The sequence below is a fragment of the Notechis scutatus genome, chromosome 13 (assembly GCF_049901735.1).
Source record: "Notechis scutatus isolate UNSWTSFEM ecotype Mainland chromosome 13, rNotScu1.2, whole genome shotgun sequence".
Taxonomy (NCBI): Eukaryota; Metazoa; Chordata; class Lepidosauria; order Squamata; family Elapidae; genus Notechis; species Notechis scutatus.
In genome coordinates, this window is record NC_142021.1 from 11890661 (window position 1) to 11906007 (window position 15347).

The 15347-nt window shown below is 53.2% G+C and overlaps 2 protein-coding genes across 2 annotated transcripts; both read left to right on the forward strand.

The window, feature by feature from the left end:
- The first annotated feature begins 16 nt into the window (after positions 1 to 16).
- Positions 17 to 6039, forward strand: LOC113422135 (glutathione S-transferase theta-1-like). The gene is made up of 6 exons (XM_026682880.2): positions 17 to 406; positions 679 to 741; positions 1966 to 2044; positions 2577 to 2727; positions 4607 to 4783; positions 5821 to 6039. The coding sequence occupies exons 1-6, from the start codon at positions 295 to 297 to the stop codon at positions 6019 to 6021; spliced, it is 783 nt and encodes a 260-aa protein (XP_026538665.1). The 5' UTR covers positions 17 to 294; the 3' UTR covers positions 6022 to 6039.
- Positions 6040 to 8986: 2947 nt separating this feature from the next.
- Positions 8987 to 14669, forward strand: LOC113422136 (glutathione S-transferase theta-1-like). The gene is made up of 5 exons (XM_026682881.2): positions 8987 to 9150; positions 10131 to 10218; positions 13087 to 13237; positions 13773 to 13949; positions 14050 to 14669. The coding sequence occupies exons 1-5, from the start codon at positions 9039 to 9041 to the stop codon at positions 14248 to 14250; spliced, it is 729 nt and encodes a 242-aa protein (XP_026538666.1). The 5' UTR covers positions 8987 to 9038; the 3' UTR covers positions 14251 to 14669.
- The last annotated feature ends 678 nt before the right edge of the window (positions 14670 to 15347 follow it).

Genomic DNA, 15347 nt, shown 5'->3' on the forward strand with positions numbered 1-15347 from the left:
CCCCTAGAGTTGACACACACACACACACACACACCCCATTCTTAAGCTCACAGTGGGTCATTGTGGGCTGCTTTCCCTGTCGCTTGTCCCCACAAGAGTTTTGGTTTTGCTTTTTCCAACAGAAGAAGTTGCTGCCTGCCCCTAAGGGCGGAACCTGGCCTGGCCTGGCTCCCAGTTTTCAGCTCTTTGCCCCGTTCTCCCTTCTGGGAGAGCCTCTCGCGGAAGGACGCATGTGAGCACCGGCCTCCCTTCCCTAGTCTTCAGCCGTTCCATCCATCCAGCTGGTGGAAGAATATGGGGCTGGAGCTCTACCTGGACCTTCTGTCCCAGCCCTGCCGGGCTGTCTACCTCTTTGCCAAGAAGAACCACATCCCCTTTGAGCTGAAAAACGTGGAGCTGTTCAAAGGTGAGGAGAGCCCCATACAGGTGCCTATCTGGGGAGGGGCTGTCTCAGCTGGGGGGGAACAGAGATGGAGCTGCCTTCGGGGGGACCCTTTGGCTCTCTCTGGCCAGTGGTTGGGTGGGCCCTGCCTTGTTCGTTGGGTTTCATGGGGCCCAACAAATGGGAGGGACTCTGCCACGGGGTGATAGGAGACGGGGTGCGGGGGGGGGCAAACTGGAGGAAAGGTCTTGCACTGGAAAGCTTTTGTTACGCAGGTGCCTTCTTCCTCTTGCCAGATTCCATCCTGGGGACTAAGGTGCCTGGAGCAGAGGCGGAAGGGGGGGCAACGCACCCGTCGGGTAAGAGGAGCTCAGGCTTTACATGAATGGAGAACCGAGGTATGGTCTGCAGGTGCAGAGACAGGAGAGGGGGCGTCCTGTGGTTTGGCACCCTCCAATTAGTTTCTCCCAAATGGGTGGAATGAATTTCAGTTGGGTCCCCAGCAGAACTGCGAACTGGGATGCCTCTTGACTTCTCAGCAGCGGGGAGGACGACATGAGGGCTACCGTTGAGCACCTGCTCGCAAGGTGTAATATTGTTAGGGATCTTCCCCTGCTGAGTTGCCTTAACCATCAAGAATCCAGTGAGATCTTCCCACTGTTGGAAATGCCTGCCACTGTTTTCCTCCTTCGGGGCTTCAGGTGCGCGTGGCGTGTCCCAACAGAGCCAGGATGACGCATTGGGGAAAGGATGGGGGCGTAAGTAAGTGCCCGGCCCCCAATCATTTCACTGGAAGCCCTCTTGCAGCAGTGCAGAGTTCCCTGTTTGCTATGTAAATACAACTTGAAAGGGTCCAAAGGGCCATTTGAAGTTGCAAAGAGAGCTCTTGTCTGCACCCAAACTGGCTGGGGTTCTTTCTGCTGATAAGATAAGCAACCTGATTCTTGTACTTTGGCTCTGTGGCCGCTCAAACCACCTTTGAGTGTCGTATCCAGTACAGTCTTTCTGTAACTAATCCCAGTCCAGGGCTATGTGGGTCTCTTGTGACCTGGCAGCTTACAAAAAGATCTTCATCATCTTTGCGTTGGAGAGTTTAGAGATGCACAGAAATAAATTACAACATTCATTATTCATTTTCCAAAGTAAGTTGCTACGGTATGAAGCCTGGAATACGACGCTGCGCTCCCATTTGTAGCTTAAAAGTTGTGAGTTGACAGCTGTCTGTGCTGTCTGCTCAACCGCTTCTTCCCTGGGTAGAAAAAATCGTTGACCCATTTCTGATCCATATCAGATTTGCTAGAAGAATCTAATTCTGAGATTATCTGACACCATCTCCAATTTCCCAGTCAATTTCAACTGCAGAAAGCCGAGTTCAGACAGTTCTCACTTCACCATTTCAGAGGGACCCGTAAGCACAACTTTTACCCATCCATCTTTCTAGCTGTAATTCAGAGAAGACTTGGGTCGAAGGAGATTTCTGGTGTCCACTCCAGACAGACGTAGCCAGGAACTAAGGGGAGGGGGCCTTCTCTGCTTTTAGCCTCTCTCGAGCCTCATGGTGGAATATCTGGTTTGACTTCAAGGGTCGCAGCAGCGCAAGGAGGCCACAAGAGTGAAGAAAGTCCCTATCTTGAAGGATGAGACCTTTATCTTGTCAGAAGGGTAAGGAAAGCTTCCCCCGTCCCGTTTCTCCTTGTCTAAAGCCAGGCTTGGAGAGAAGGTCAGAGGAGGCCCAGCAGGGAACAAAATCGCTGGGACCCCCTGCAGGTTTAGGGCCAGGGGTTACAATGGATTGACAGCTAAAGACATTCCTTGGGGAAGTCTTTTCTTATTTATCCCAGATGACACCAGGTAACAAGGCATTCATTCCTGAGTTTGATTGCACAGTGGGAGGGTGGGAATTCATCAGAAATGGAGCAGAACCAGCATGCCTCTCTGTGGTTATCTTCGTTTACATGAGACATCTGGAAATGTTCTGGAGAACTTCAGTAGACCAGGTGGACAATTGAAAGCCCAGAATACTTTTGCTTGTCTTAGTTGTTTCGCCTTTGACAATCCACATTCTGAAGTGCCTTAACGAAGCCAGGTGCTCAGTTGTGTTTGCTCATCGGCCCCTCCTCTGCAGAAACTAACTCCCGCCTTCCTTTTGTGACCCTTTTGTGATCTTGTCCTCGATTTCCGTGAATCTGGTCAGCACGGCCATCCTTTTGTATCTGAGTCGCAAGTACAACACCCCAGATCACTGGTACCCATCTGATCTACAGAAACGAGCAAAGGTGGACGAATACCTATCGTGGCATCAGGCTACCATCAGATCCAATGCTCCCAAGACAATGTGGATTAAGGTGAGCATTGGAAGAGTATCTGGAGATTTGGGAAGCCTCAGCTTGACCCAGAAGATTTAAGATCTGTCCCCAACTGTTGAAACCTCCAATCTGTGTTCATTATATAATTTGCCCAATACTTCACTTTTTTCTCCAGGTTGCTCATTCACGCGCACCCAAGGCAACACTCCCCCTTCCTCCCCCCTAAAAAAATTATCTACTCACCTACAAGATTGCAATCTTCCCCAATCCCCTATAGTGATAAATACTTCTACATAATGTTATATTTTACTTCTTTCCTTTATTTATTACCCTAACATTGGCAATCAAGTACAGTTAATACAGCCTTTTTTGTAAAACAGAGAAAAAAGAAACAGATTAAGGTGACAAAATGGCAATTGCTGCAGGTGGTTGAATAGGTTCTCTCCCCACATGCCCCCCTCCTCCCATCTCTATCCTACTACATGCTGCCATGTGGCTCAAGATCAAAGGTCAGCATTTGCAAGTACAGTAATTTCTCATCCAAAGGAGGGACTTCAGTAGATCCTTCCCTGGAAGATGTTGAAAAGAGAGCAGGCCAAAGTTGATCATCCGTCCGTCCATCCATCCATCCATCCATCCATCCATCCATCCATCCATCCATCCATCCATCCATCCATCCACTTTTAGAGTACCATCACAGTTTGTGACCTCAGTTGCATGAGGTGGCCACTGCTAAGAACCTCCTCTTCTCTGAGACAGCTCCATCTCCACAAGAGCATCCCAAGAACAGAATGTGGCTGGCCTTCCACATGCTCCCGTAGCTCAGTGCTCTGGCCCCACCAAGGCCACGTGGACATCACAAGCAGCTCACCCTGCTCAGCCACCCACAGTTACTTCTGCTTCTTTGGAAAGGAGTGGTGGCTGGTGTCCTCGTGCCAAAGGGACAAGGCAGGGATGCCTCTTCTGGGCAGGCAACTACCCTCAAGCTCCAGCCTACAGCTTACTGAGCTGAGCCCAGAGTTACTGCAGAGGTTACTGGATTTTGTTGCTCAGGATCCAGGTAGCCGTGCAAATGGTCTTGGATGCAGCTGTGCAGAGCTCTCTAAATGCTTTCAAAGGCTGCCCAGCCCGGTTTCCAACAACGTGCCTTGGGAGAACAAGTTCTACAGTTCACCCGCTAACTGAAAAATTAGCTTCCTTTGTATTCTCCCTTTATTCAGCTTGATTGCTTACTTTTGCTGCTATTAAGGGAAAAACATTTAAGGCACCAAGTGTACCGCTATACATGAAGGCGATTCATTCACGCATGAGGTAGAAAGGACAGTGTATCTTTTGCTTGCTTAAAAGAGCAAAGAATCCAGAGGGAGGGAATGTACGCCTCTTGGGTAGACTTTGAGCGTAATTGGATTACAGAAGGAAGGAGCCGTGTTTATTTTCCTAAGGCAAAGCAAACACAGCCAGCAAGGTGTGCATTTCTGGCTCAGAAAATAGAACCACCTGGGAGGAGAGTAAGGCCTTTTCCTGGGTGGGGGGGAATCCTCAAATGCCCAGGTGTGTTCATATCAGGTGAAGGCCAGGAACTTCACTTTGCCCTAGATGGATTTAAAAAAAAGGGAAGGGAAGAAGGGAGCAGGCATCTCCCACACATAGACTCCCTGCCGAATGACAGGAGGGCATTGCAATAGGGGAGTTTTAGTATGTCTAGAGTCATTTCTGAATGTTTCTGACATGGAGTTTGCTACTGTTTATGTGGACTGTCCTGCTCGGTCAGTCTCCTCCACGTCTAGGGGAAATTAAAGGGTTTCTAAACACGAGGAGGCACATCTAATCCTTCCCTTGATGCCCCTGAGCCCACCTCCCCATCGGGGCCTGGGCTGCTTTCTCGTAGGGATGACCGGTTCTCCTCCCTCTGATGCAGGTGCTGATCCCCCTGTTAACGGGGCAGCCGCTCCCGCCAGAGAAACTGCAAGAGGTGATGGACGGCCTGGCCATGGCGCTGGATTATTTGGAGGGGTTGTTTCTCCAGGACAAGCCCTTCCTGGTGGGCAGTGAAGTCTCTCTTGCGGACCTGGTGGCCATCGTGGACCTCATGCAGGTGACCCTGAGGGTGCTGGGCCCTCATCCGCCCCTGGGCCTGATTGCCCTTCAGCAGCAGAGGGCTGTGCGTTGGCCAAAGTGCCAGGAGAGGAAACACACTAAGGAAGCAACGGAAAGACCCGGAGAGCTCCAGGGGGCGGGCAATGGGGGGGGGGGGGAACAACAGCCAATGAGCTGCAGGCTAACGAAGGGGGGGCTCTGGTGACACCCAGAGGGGCTGCTGGGTCTTTCCTCTCAAAGGTGCAACGGGGGCTTTCCCAGGTGCACACATCACCTGCCCTTCCAGCTAGACCAGACCTGAAAATCAAAGTCCCACCTGCTAAAAACACTTTTATAAGAGCTGCGGTGGCGCAGTGGCTAGAATGCAGTACTGCAGGGCTACTTCTGCTGGCTGTCGGCTGCCTGCAATTTAGCAGTTCGAATCTCACCAGGCTCCAGGTTGACTCAGCCTTCCATCCCTTCCGAGGTGGGTCAAATGAGGACCCAGATTGTTGGGGGCAAGAGGCGGACTCTGTAAACCGCTCAGAGAAGGCTGTAAAGCCCTGTGAAGTGATATCTAAGTCTACATGCTATTGCTATTTATTGTAAGGCCAGAGGAGCAGAATTTGGCGAGTCTGAATGAGCTTTGCGCTCCCTCCTTTTTATCTTCAAGACATCCAGGAAGGGTCTCGCCTGAGACTCTTACTCAGGTTATAATCCTAGTCTGGACTAGTCAGATTTCTTCTCTCCGGCCATTTTCTTAGCAGAGGCTTTTTCTCCTCTTCCTCTGCCCATTGCACTCCTTGACTTATGAAAGGGCGTCACCAGCTGCCCCCCTTCCCCACGGCAAGAGCAGCCTCCAGGAAGGGAGACCTGCATCAGAGCAACCCTCACTCTGGTGGGACAAGAAGGGAGGGGCGCAGGCCCCTACGGGACCTGAGCAGGTTCAGTGGCACAGGCTAGAGAGCCCACAGATCTCTCTGGCCCTGATCTTCTGCCAGCTTATCTGATGTCGCTGTTTGCCTCCCTCCACATTTCCCCCCCCTGTTTCTGCAGCCTGTGGGCGTTGGGTGTGACATTTTCAAGGACAGGCCCAGACTGGTCGAATGGCGCAAAAGGACAGAAGATGCGATTGGGAAGGAGCTCTTCCTGCAAGCACACGAATTGATCCTGAACATTAGTAAGCTGAGCACCATACAGATCGACCCACAGCTGAAGGAGCAACTGGCTCCTGTTTTGTTAAAGATGATGAGATGAGTAAAGGAATTTCACAAGGGAGGATAGCGTGCCTGGTCATCTTTCCATCTCCGGGTTTGTTAACTTTTCACTTAGAATTATGTCTACTGGAGGCCATCCTGGCTAAAGCCCCCTCAGGCGTCCAGCGGCCGTCGCACGAGCTCCACTGTTATGCTGGAGTCATCCTGATCCCTGGAGACTGGCTCTCTGCCCACCAGGACAGACCCTCTGCCCTTTCAACCACCTCCAGGAAACGCGTGGCTAAGCAATGGGTGGAAGGGAGCTGGTGGAGCAGAGAGGCTCCGTGACGTGTGTGCCCCACCCAAGTCAGAAAGGGACAGGGGCCACAGGGTCTCCTCCTGGGGAGCCTCCAGTGATCACCTGCCCTGCTCCCAAGGCGTCCTCCCTCTTTTCTCTACTCCTGGCCTAGGGCGCTCAATGCCGAGGATGATGGGTCCTGGAAAGGTGGTTGCCCCCAACCTTCTCCCTATGCCTGGGCGCCTCTAGGCTCTGCTCAGCTAGACAGGAAAGGTCACGTCATAGTGGAGGCCAGTCCCTCTTTCGTCCAGATTCCTGGCCAATTCCAGCCTGGTAGCAGCTTTGTGGTCCATTTGGAGAGGAGCAAACAAATACCCTGTTTCCCCCAAAATACAACCTACCCTGAAAGTAAGCCCTAGCTTGATTTTTACACAGGCGCCCAATATAAGCCCTACCCCCCAAAATAAGCCCTAATTAAGATCCCACCCAACTCCAGAGTGGACAGGTAAAAATTAAGCTAGGGTGGGGGTGGGGGGGTGGAGCTACTACTACTTACCTTTGGACAGTTGTAGCCAGGCCACGCACACCCAGACACCTGCCTTTCCGGCCCATTTCTTTTGCAGCTGGCAAGGCTGGCCAGGCTTTCCTGAAGGCCTCTGGAGCTGGTAACAAAGCTCTGGATCGATCCTGAGCTCTCTTATCGCTGCAGAGGCCTTCAGGATAGGCTTGCCGGCCACAGAAGTTCCTGAAGGCCTCTGACAGCGAAAAGGAGGCCAGGGGCAACGTGCGCAAAGTGAGACTAGTCAGTAGATGACACCCTCCCAAAATAAGACCTGGTGCCTTTTTTGGTGGCAAAAATATATAAGACGGGGTCTTATTTTGGGGAAACCATGGTAATTCCTATCAATTTGTGTTTCTACTTGGAGAAGCAGCATGATGCAGTGGTTAAGGCCCTGGATTGGGAGCAGGGAAAGCTCCTGCTTAGGCAGGGAAGCCAGCTGGGGGAACCTTGAGCCAATCTCCCTCCGCCCCCAGTTCTGCCTGGCTGATGAGAAATTCCTCCTCCGATAAACATTGAGAGCCACGCCAGGTAAGTGCCAAGGCAAGCAGACCCACAATCACGCAACTCAGAAAGAGAGACGCATAACATCTTTTCCCACTTGACCTGAAGTTCCATGTAGACTTGAATTTCAAGGGATTTTGGAGGCAAAAGGGGGTGGAGGCCAACAGGCGCAGGCAGTCCTCAATTTACAACGGTTCATTTAGTGACCATTCAAAGTTACGACATCACTGAAAAAAAGTGACATGGCCATTTTTCATACGACCGCTGCCACGTCCCTTTGCTCATGTGATCGGAATTTGGATGCTTGGTCACTGGCATGTATTTATGACCGTTGCTGTGTCCCCATTGGTCAAGTGATCCCCCCGCTTGCGACCTCCTGTACAAGCCAAGTCAATGGGGAAGCCAGATTCACTTAACATCCATGTTAGTAACTTTGCAACTGCAGTGATTTACTTAACAACCCTGATGTCAACCTGTAAACAGGGGTCTCCAACCTTGGCAACTTTAAGGCTTGTGGACTTCAGCTCCCAGGAATTCTGGGAGTTGAAGTCCACAAGCCTTAAAGTTGCCAAGGTTGGGGACCCCTGCTGTAAAACATTCCTATGCCTGTTTCCAAGTTGCCATAAGAAAGAGGGTTGAAAAAACCTGAAGGAACATAAGGTGAATGAACTCAGAAGCCCATTCCAACCTCATCTCAAGCAAAATTCCTTAACCAGAGAACGTGAAGGTGCTTAATTGGAGAATCTGATTTATGACACACCGGGGGTGGGTGGGGTGGGGGACAGGGTTACAGGGGACTGTAAATTACGTATGCCAGAGTTGGCTTCATACAGGTCATGCCAGTATGTCGATCCTAATAAATCTTTGGCAGTTTTTTTAAAGTTTGGCTCGAGGCTCATGATTTAATTAGGGCAATCGCTGGAATCCTGACAGCAAGCCAACTCTTGCTTGGCTGGCAAAAAAAAAGTCATGAAGTGAGGCAAAATTCATTTAACAACTGTCTCACTTAGCAACAGTAATTTGGGGCACAGTTGTGGTCGTAAGTCGAAGACTACCTATACTTTTCACTCAGCTGCTGCCACTGAATGGCTGCAGGGGTTGAACAGGCACCCAGGAGGTGGGAAGAGGGTCCACATGGGAATGTTGGATTTTTGCAGACCTTCCAACTGGCAAAACAGAGGAATCGGTTTAACAGATTGGTTAAATTAAGTCACTTTCATAGCATGCCAAGCTCAGTTAGCGACAACCTGGGTTTTTAGTTTAGTGTATCATGTGAACAGGTGGGCATAGCAGCCAAATTAGCTGTGCTACTGATTGAAAACAGGATTTCAACTGACGGCTGGAAAAGGACTCACTTTAAGGGGAGCAGAGCCCCCAAAATGCTTCAGGAAAGCCACCATTTCTATTGTTGATTTCCCGTTTCTTGTGGGAAGGGGATGAAAGCGACGTGGGCCATCAATAGCAGAAGGGCCCATGTTGGTTACTGCTGCCGCATCCACTGGGCTCCGTCCTGCCCTGGAGAAGGAGGGGTGCCGAACCCCCAAACCCCTCACACCCCCAAGCCACGAGAGCAGCCGCGGGCGTGGCCTAAGGGCTGCCCACCAGGTGGCTCGGGCAAAGGCCTGGCCCGATTGGGCCACGGGGCCGCTTGTTCCGTCAGCCAATCAGATGCCTGAGGTTTCCGTTGGTGCCGCCCACCTTCTGGCTGGTCCTCGCGATGGTGCTAGAGCTCTACCTGGACCTGCTTTCCCAGCCTTGCAGGGCGGTCTACATCTTCGCCAAAAAGAACAACATCCCTTTCATGATGAAGCCTGTGGAGATGTTGAAAGGTGGGGGCAGATGGGGGGTGGCGTTCCCCTGCAGCCCCGCTTTTCTCCTGCCCCCAATCTTCTCCAGGCTCCACCACCACCTCCAGGAAGCTTCAGAGGCGGCCAGCGGGGCCTGAGGGACGCCTGTGGGCATCTCCTTGGCCATCTGCCTCGGCCATGTCCTGTCCTCCCCAGGGAGCAGATTCCAGCTACCCCATCCAGAGGCCGCCCTGTCTGAGGCACCGGAGGGGCAGACAAGCCGCCTGGAAGGTTCTCCGAGATCTTGGAGCCATCGGCGGTCTTCCCACCCTGATGCTTTCGCAGAGTCCTCTTGGTTTTGCTGGCTGAGGGATTCTGGGAGTTGAGGTTGCCATGGTTGGAGACCCCTGCTCTAGGGCACAGCTATCACGGTGGAGGTCAAAGAGAAAGGGCTTCCCCCCCAACAGTCGTCCCCCCCCCCCAGCACCTTTGGGGATCCTGGGGGCTTTGGGGAGGGGAATAGTGAGAAGAGGCCTGTCTGGGATTTTTGGACCCTCAACCCACCTGGAGCCCCCCCTCCTGGCACCTGTGAGTTAGTTTGGGGGACTGAGCTCAGCTAAGAAGCAGAGGGGAGGATGGGTGGAAAGCCTGTTGCTTTGGGTTGTGGACCAGTGGTGGGATTCAATTTTTTTTTACTACTGGTTCTGTGGGTGTGGCACGGCTTGTGGGTGTGGCAGGGGAAGGAGATTGCAAAATCCCCCTTCCCTCCCCACCCCACTAACCTGCTTTTCAGCTCCGTTCTCCTGGGCAGGGCAACCAAAGGAGACCCAGCCGATCAGCCGGGACTCAATGGGAGGCGGAGAAAAGTTGGGGTTGGCGGGGCCAGTCAGAGGCGGCATTTGCCGGTTCTCCAAACTACTCAAAATTTCCTCTACCGGTTCTCCAGAACTGGTCAGAACCGGCTGAAGACCATCTCTGTTGTGGACTTTCCTTTTTGGTTGATACGGTTTTATCCATGTTAGGGCAACACTTCACTGAGGAATTTAACAAGGTGAACATCCTAAGAAAAGTGCCTGTCCTGAAGGATGGAGACTTCATCCTAGAAGAGAGGTGAGAGCTCCGGATGAGCAGGGGGGGAGGGGGGAGCAGCCACGCCCGCTTGGAGCAACTGAAGGTCGGCTGCTTTCAGATCCCCAAGAGAAAACAAAGCAGCATTATAGGCCCAAGTAGAAAAGCAAGTGGATTTGTGCCCTGCGGCTGGAATAAAAAGTTCCTTCCAGGGGCAGCTGGGCTGGGGACAGCGGTACCCGCAGTTTGAATGCCGGAAGTGTAAGAGGTCACCTCTCATTCGGGGCCTGCTGGACCCCCAACCGAAACTCTCCTGGCTGCAGTACTAACTAGCCAAAGGCTAGACCGAGGCCAAAGGGGTGAAATCCTGGTCTGCTTCCGCTAATCCAGGGGTGGGCAAACTACGGCCTGCGGGCCACATCCGGCCCGCCGAAGATTGGTACAGAATTAAGGTTTCATGTGAATGATTGAATGATTGCATTCATTTGATTTTGACTTGTAATGACAGGCATTTCGACACCAGGTGGCGGCCTGTCTGTCAAATTTTAAAAGTCAATGAGGCCCCCAAGCCAAAAAGTTTGCCCACCCCTGCGCTAATCTGTCTCCAATCTTCCCTTTTGTGGTTGAGAAGATGGTCACACAGCTGCTCCAGAGGTTTCTGGATGAAACGGTCACACTTTTGGATGATCTCTAGTGGGAGCGGGATGGGGGTAATGCATCAATCCTCGTTTTACTTGACCCTCAGCCTCGGCGGCTTTTGATACTATCAACCATGGGATTCTTCTGGGGTGGCTTCGGGGGATGGAAGTGGGAGGCCAGTCTCAGTCAGTGTTGATAGGAGGGGAGAGATCCAGCCCTCGCCCACTGCTTTACGGGGTTCCTCAAGGCTCGGTACTCTCTCCTCTCCTGTTCCACATTTATATGAAGCCGCTGGGTGAGATCATCCGGTCACCATGGGCTGAGGTATCACCAATATGCTGATGAGGCTCAGCTGTATGTCTCGGCCTGTGGTGAGTTAAGTGTTGCTGTGTCCTCCCTGCCTGGAGGCTGTTATGGGCTGGATGGGGAGCAACGGGTTGAAACTAAACCCCTGCAAGACCAAGTGGCTCTGAGTTTGGGGTTCGTTGGCTCAGGGAGAATTACCACCTTTAGTCTTGGATGGGGTGGCACTACCCCAAACAGACCCTGTGCATAATCTAGGCGTTTTCCTGGACTCATGACTGCTGTTCGAAGAGCAGGTGGCAGTCGTGGCCAGGAGGGCCTTTGCGCAACTGCGGGTTGTGCACCAGTTACGCCCTATCTTGGACCAACAGTCCCTACTCACAGTCACTTATGCCCTGGTCACTTCCTGTCTTGATTAGTGCAACGCAATACATGGGGCTGCCCTTGAAGAGCATCCGGAAGCTCCAGTTGGTGCAAAATGCAGATGCCTGCCTGGTTTTATGCAGACCCCGGTGTGCACATGTGTCACCTTCCTGCGGGAGCTGCATTGGTTGCTGATTTGCTTCCGGCTGCAATTCAAGATGTTGGTTGTCCCCTTTAAAGCCCTTCATGGCTTGGGACCAGGTGATCTGAGAGAACGTCTCCTGCCGGTCACATCCACCCAACCCATCAGAGCGGGGAGGCAGGGAATGTGACGGGTCCCATCCCCGAGGGAGATACACCTGGGGGGACCCAGAAGAAGGGCCTTCTCCGTGGTGGCTCCCTCTCTCTGGAACATCATCCCCCGCCCCCCCCAGAGATTAGAACGGCCCCCACTCTAATACTTCTTCAGATGGTGGGGGGGATTTTTTAATTTTTCATTTTTTTTCAGATTTTGTTCTATTGTACTTTATTGATTCTTTTTGTTTGTTTTTATTGTTTTATTTTAAATATGGTTTTACATTCTGTAAGCCGCCTCAAGTCGCCATGGGCAAATAGTCATGGCAATATAAATTCAATAAATAAATAAATAAATTCCGAGGAGGGGCTGCTCAGATGCACGGCAGTGCGGGATGCACAGGGCAGCAGTGAAAGCCATTGTGCACCTGGTCAGCTGTGGCAGCAGAACATCTGGCCTTCCCTCCAGCGAATCCACAGCTCAGGGATCTGGGCTGAGCCTGGGAACCAGGCAGAAACGCTGGCTGCTCAGCCAGCACGTTTGGGTTTTCCTTAGCAAGGCTGGGGTTTGTGCATGAAAGGCATGCTTGGACACCACCCCCACCCCCCGAAGGAAGGAGAGGCGTGTGACTGCCTCCCACTAGGGCAACTCATGCTGCCCCAACGCCCGAAAGAGAACAGCCAAGGCAGCCAAGGGGACTGAAGCAGCCAAATCCAGCAGAGGGCATTGAGCGGATGGAGGCTGAGCTTGTAAGGGGCTGGTCCCAATGTAGGAAGAGAGAGTCCAGAGGTCCGGTTGAGTATGACGGGTGGGGTTTTTACACAGAGGAGTAGCAGGTTCTGCCTTAGCAGGGACAAGGGCCTGGCATCGGAGCAGCCCCCACCCCCCATGTCCATGGGCGGCCACAGGCAAGGGCCGGATTCCAGGAGGGAGCGGGCTGGCTCAGACCAGCTCTGGGAATACAATGCCCACTTTGTCGGCACCCAGGAGGTTGCCAGGACAGGCAAGGCAGGCGCAGGCATTTGGGCCCGAGAGGTCAGAACAGTTGGCAGAAATCTGGAGGTCTATCCGAGAGGGGAGCGGGAGGCTTGGTCTCTGCCCCTCAGAGGAGCAGGAAGGGCGGCAGCATCAGCATCCTGATGGCGGCAGCTGTTGTCCGGCAGAATGGCTGACCTTTGGAGCAGAAGGTTCTGTATGGCCGAAGAGGCGATTGGATCCTGCCCCCAGCAGTAGGTTGGGCTTGATGATCTCTTAAGTTGCCTCAAAGCAAGCCTTTTTCATGCCTTGGCTCTTTGCCTTCTGCTCACCAGCACAGCCATCCTTCTCTACCTGACCCGGAAGTACAACACACCCAGCTACTGGTACCCGCCTGATATGAAAAAGCGAGCCCGTGTGGACGAGTACCTGGCCTGGCAGGTCAGCACCATTCGGGCGGGCGCGTCCAAAATCCTCTGGCTCAAGGTGAGACCGGGCCCCCTGCTCACTGGCGGTGCAGCTCCCCCCTACCTCCCCGGCCCTGCACAGACTCCAATGTCCCAGGAGAAGGGAGGCCTGGCTCAGGGAAGGGGGCTGCTTTCCCCACCAAACCCACTGCAGGGGCTTCAGAGGAAGAGACGGGGGGCGGGGTGAGGGGCTCCCCACATAGGAGAAGACAGGGAGCCACAGGGTGGCAGCGTAGAAGCCACTTGAGCTCAGGGAGCTGCATGTGCCCCAGCAAGTTTGCCGATGGTTGGCATCTCACGGATATAATGAGGCCCATGCAAGGGACGCCCTCGGCAATCAGATCGTTTTGCCCCCCCCAAACACCCCTTCGTGCAGACATGCCAGTGAGGGGCCCATCCCCTGGCACTGTCCTCACAAGAAGGGAGACCCCAGCAAAAGAAGACCCCCTCCTCGGGACCAGCCTCGGGGAGCCGCCGTCCCGGCCTCCACAGCCTCCCTGGGCGAAGCTGGTGCCCACTCCTCCCACTCTCTTTTGCCTGTCTCGGTGGGGCAGGTGGTGATCCCGCTCTTCGTAGGCCACCAAGTGTCCCCACAGAAGCTCTACGAAGCCATGGAGGAGCTGAACCTCGCCATCCAGAAGCTGGAGGACAAATTCCTGCAGGAGAAGCCATTCCTCATCGGCCCAGAGATCTCCTTGGCCGACCTGGTGGCCGTCGTGGAGCTGATGCAAGTAAGCCCCCCCCACCCCACCCCAACAGCCAACCCCTCCCCCAAGAGGAGACTTGGGGTCTTGCAAAGCAGACCCCCGTCAACCGCTGTGCCTCCTCTAGCCCTTCGGAGCCAGCTGCGACATCCTCGAGGGTCGCCCCAAACTCCAGGAGTGGCGCAAAAGGGTGGAGCTGACGTTGGGCAAGGAGCTCTTCATGGAAGCCCACAACCGGATCCTGAACCCCCAGGAACTGAAGAGCATCGTCATTGACCCGCCCCTGAAAGCCCAGATGAAGCCGCTGCTCTTGAAGATGCTGAAATAAACATGGGGACCGACCAGTGGGGCTCCCCCTGCCCCCACCCGTTTGATCTCACCTTGCAACCTCCCCCTCCACACACACGGGTTTCAGGCTTGGCTTCCAATCATCCTTGCTCCAAGCTCCTTTCCTTATTGCCTGGCCCACCTCAAGCAGGGATAATTCCACTTGGCCTAAGTATATTGCCATCTTCATCGGGGGCTTCTGAGGAACTCCACCCCCCACCCACCCCCCAGTTACCTTGGGGGAAGCCCAGATTCTGAACGAGGGCTGCAACACAGTTTCAGAAGGAATCTAGTACTTTTGCCCACCATGGATGTTAAAACTGCAAATTCTTCGTCCTCAAATTGTCCGTTGTCCACAATTCTTTAGGAAGTGTATATCGTAAAAGCATTAACAGAATAAAGTCCAGTGATGAATTAAGATAAAATGATTAGTCAGTAATGTTCAATATATACACCACACATACCACAGGGGAACAAGGGGCTTCCAAATTCTAACTCCCAAAGATTTTTCCAGCACTTGGGAATGGAAGCCTCAACTGGTCCAGGAAGTCTCTCCTCCCCCAGCAGGCGAGAAACTGGCATCTCACGGGATGGGGGGCATCTGGGTGTGTGTGTGGGGGGTGTGTGTGCAGAGGCCCTGAGCCAAGGCAGCTTTCCAGGCTTCGGGCCGGGCCGGGCCATGAACCGGGTCTGATCTTGCGTGTGATCAGATTGGGAAGTTCTCTGCTGACCTGGTTTAGACAGACATGTCCTATCATGCGGCAGTGATCCAAAGAGGGTTAACGGGGCAGTGGCCCCTCAGCCCAGCAGGGCCTTTGAGGAGATACGTGCGAGTGGACGTGAAGCAATCTGGCCCGCTTCAAAGCCCGCCAAATGATGCACCTGAACCTTTAGGGCAGGAGAGGGCAGTCTGTGTCCCGTCCCGTCCCCTCCCCGGCTCAAGTTCGAGTCTGGCGTTAACCTTGATTCCTGGCAAATATGAATGTTGTGGTTTCTGAAAAATGGTTGCCAGCTAGTCCACAGCAGGAAACAAACGAAAACTAAAAATGCAACCCCCAATTCTCACCTGTGGCCTCAGAAAACACTGCACGATCCCTG

Coding starts and splice junctions, on each gene's coding strand:
- LOC113422135 (XM_026682880.2), top strand. CDS start 295: ATGGGGCTGGAGCTCTACCTGGACCTTCTGTCCCAGCCCTGCCGGGCT. Junction 742..1,965: donor GGGGGCAACGCACCCGTCGG/GTAAGAGGAGCT, acceptor TTTGACTTCAAG/GGTCGCAGCAGCGCAAGGAG. Junction 2,045..2,576: donor ACCTTTATCTTGTCAGAAGG/GTAAGGAAAGCT, acceptor GAATCTGGTCAG/CACGGCCATCCTTTTGTATC.
- LOC113422136 (XM_026682881.2), top strand. CDS start 9,039: ATGGTGCTAGAGCTCTACCTGGACCTGCTTTCCCAGCCTTGCAGGGCG. Junction 9,151..10,130: donor GCCTGTGGAGATGTTGAAAG/GTGGGGGCAGAT, acceptor TATCCATGTTAG/GGCAACACTTCACTGAGGAA. Junction 13,238..13,772: donor CCAAAATCCTCTGGCTCAAG/GTGAGACCGGGC, acceptor TCGGTGGGGCAG/GTGGTGATCCCGCTCTTCGT.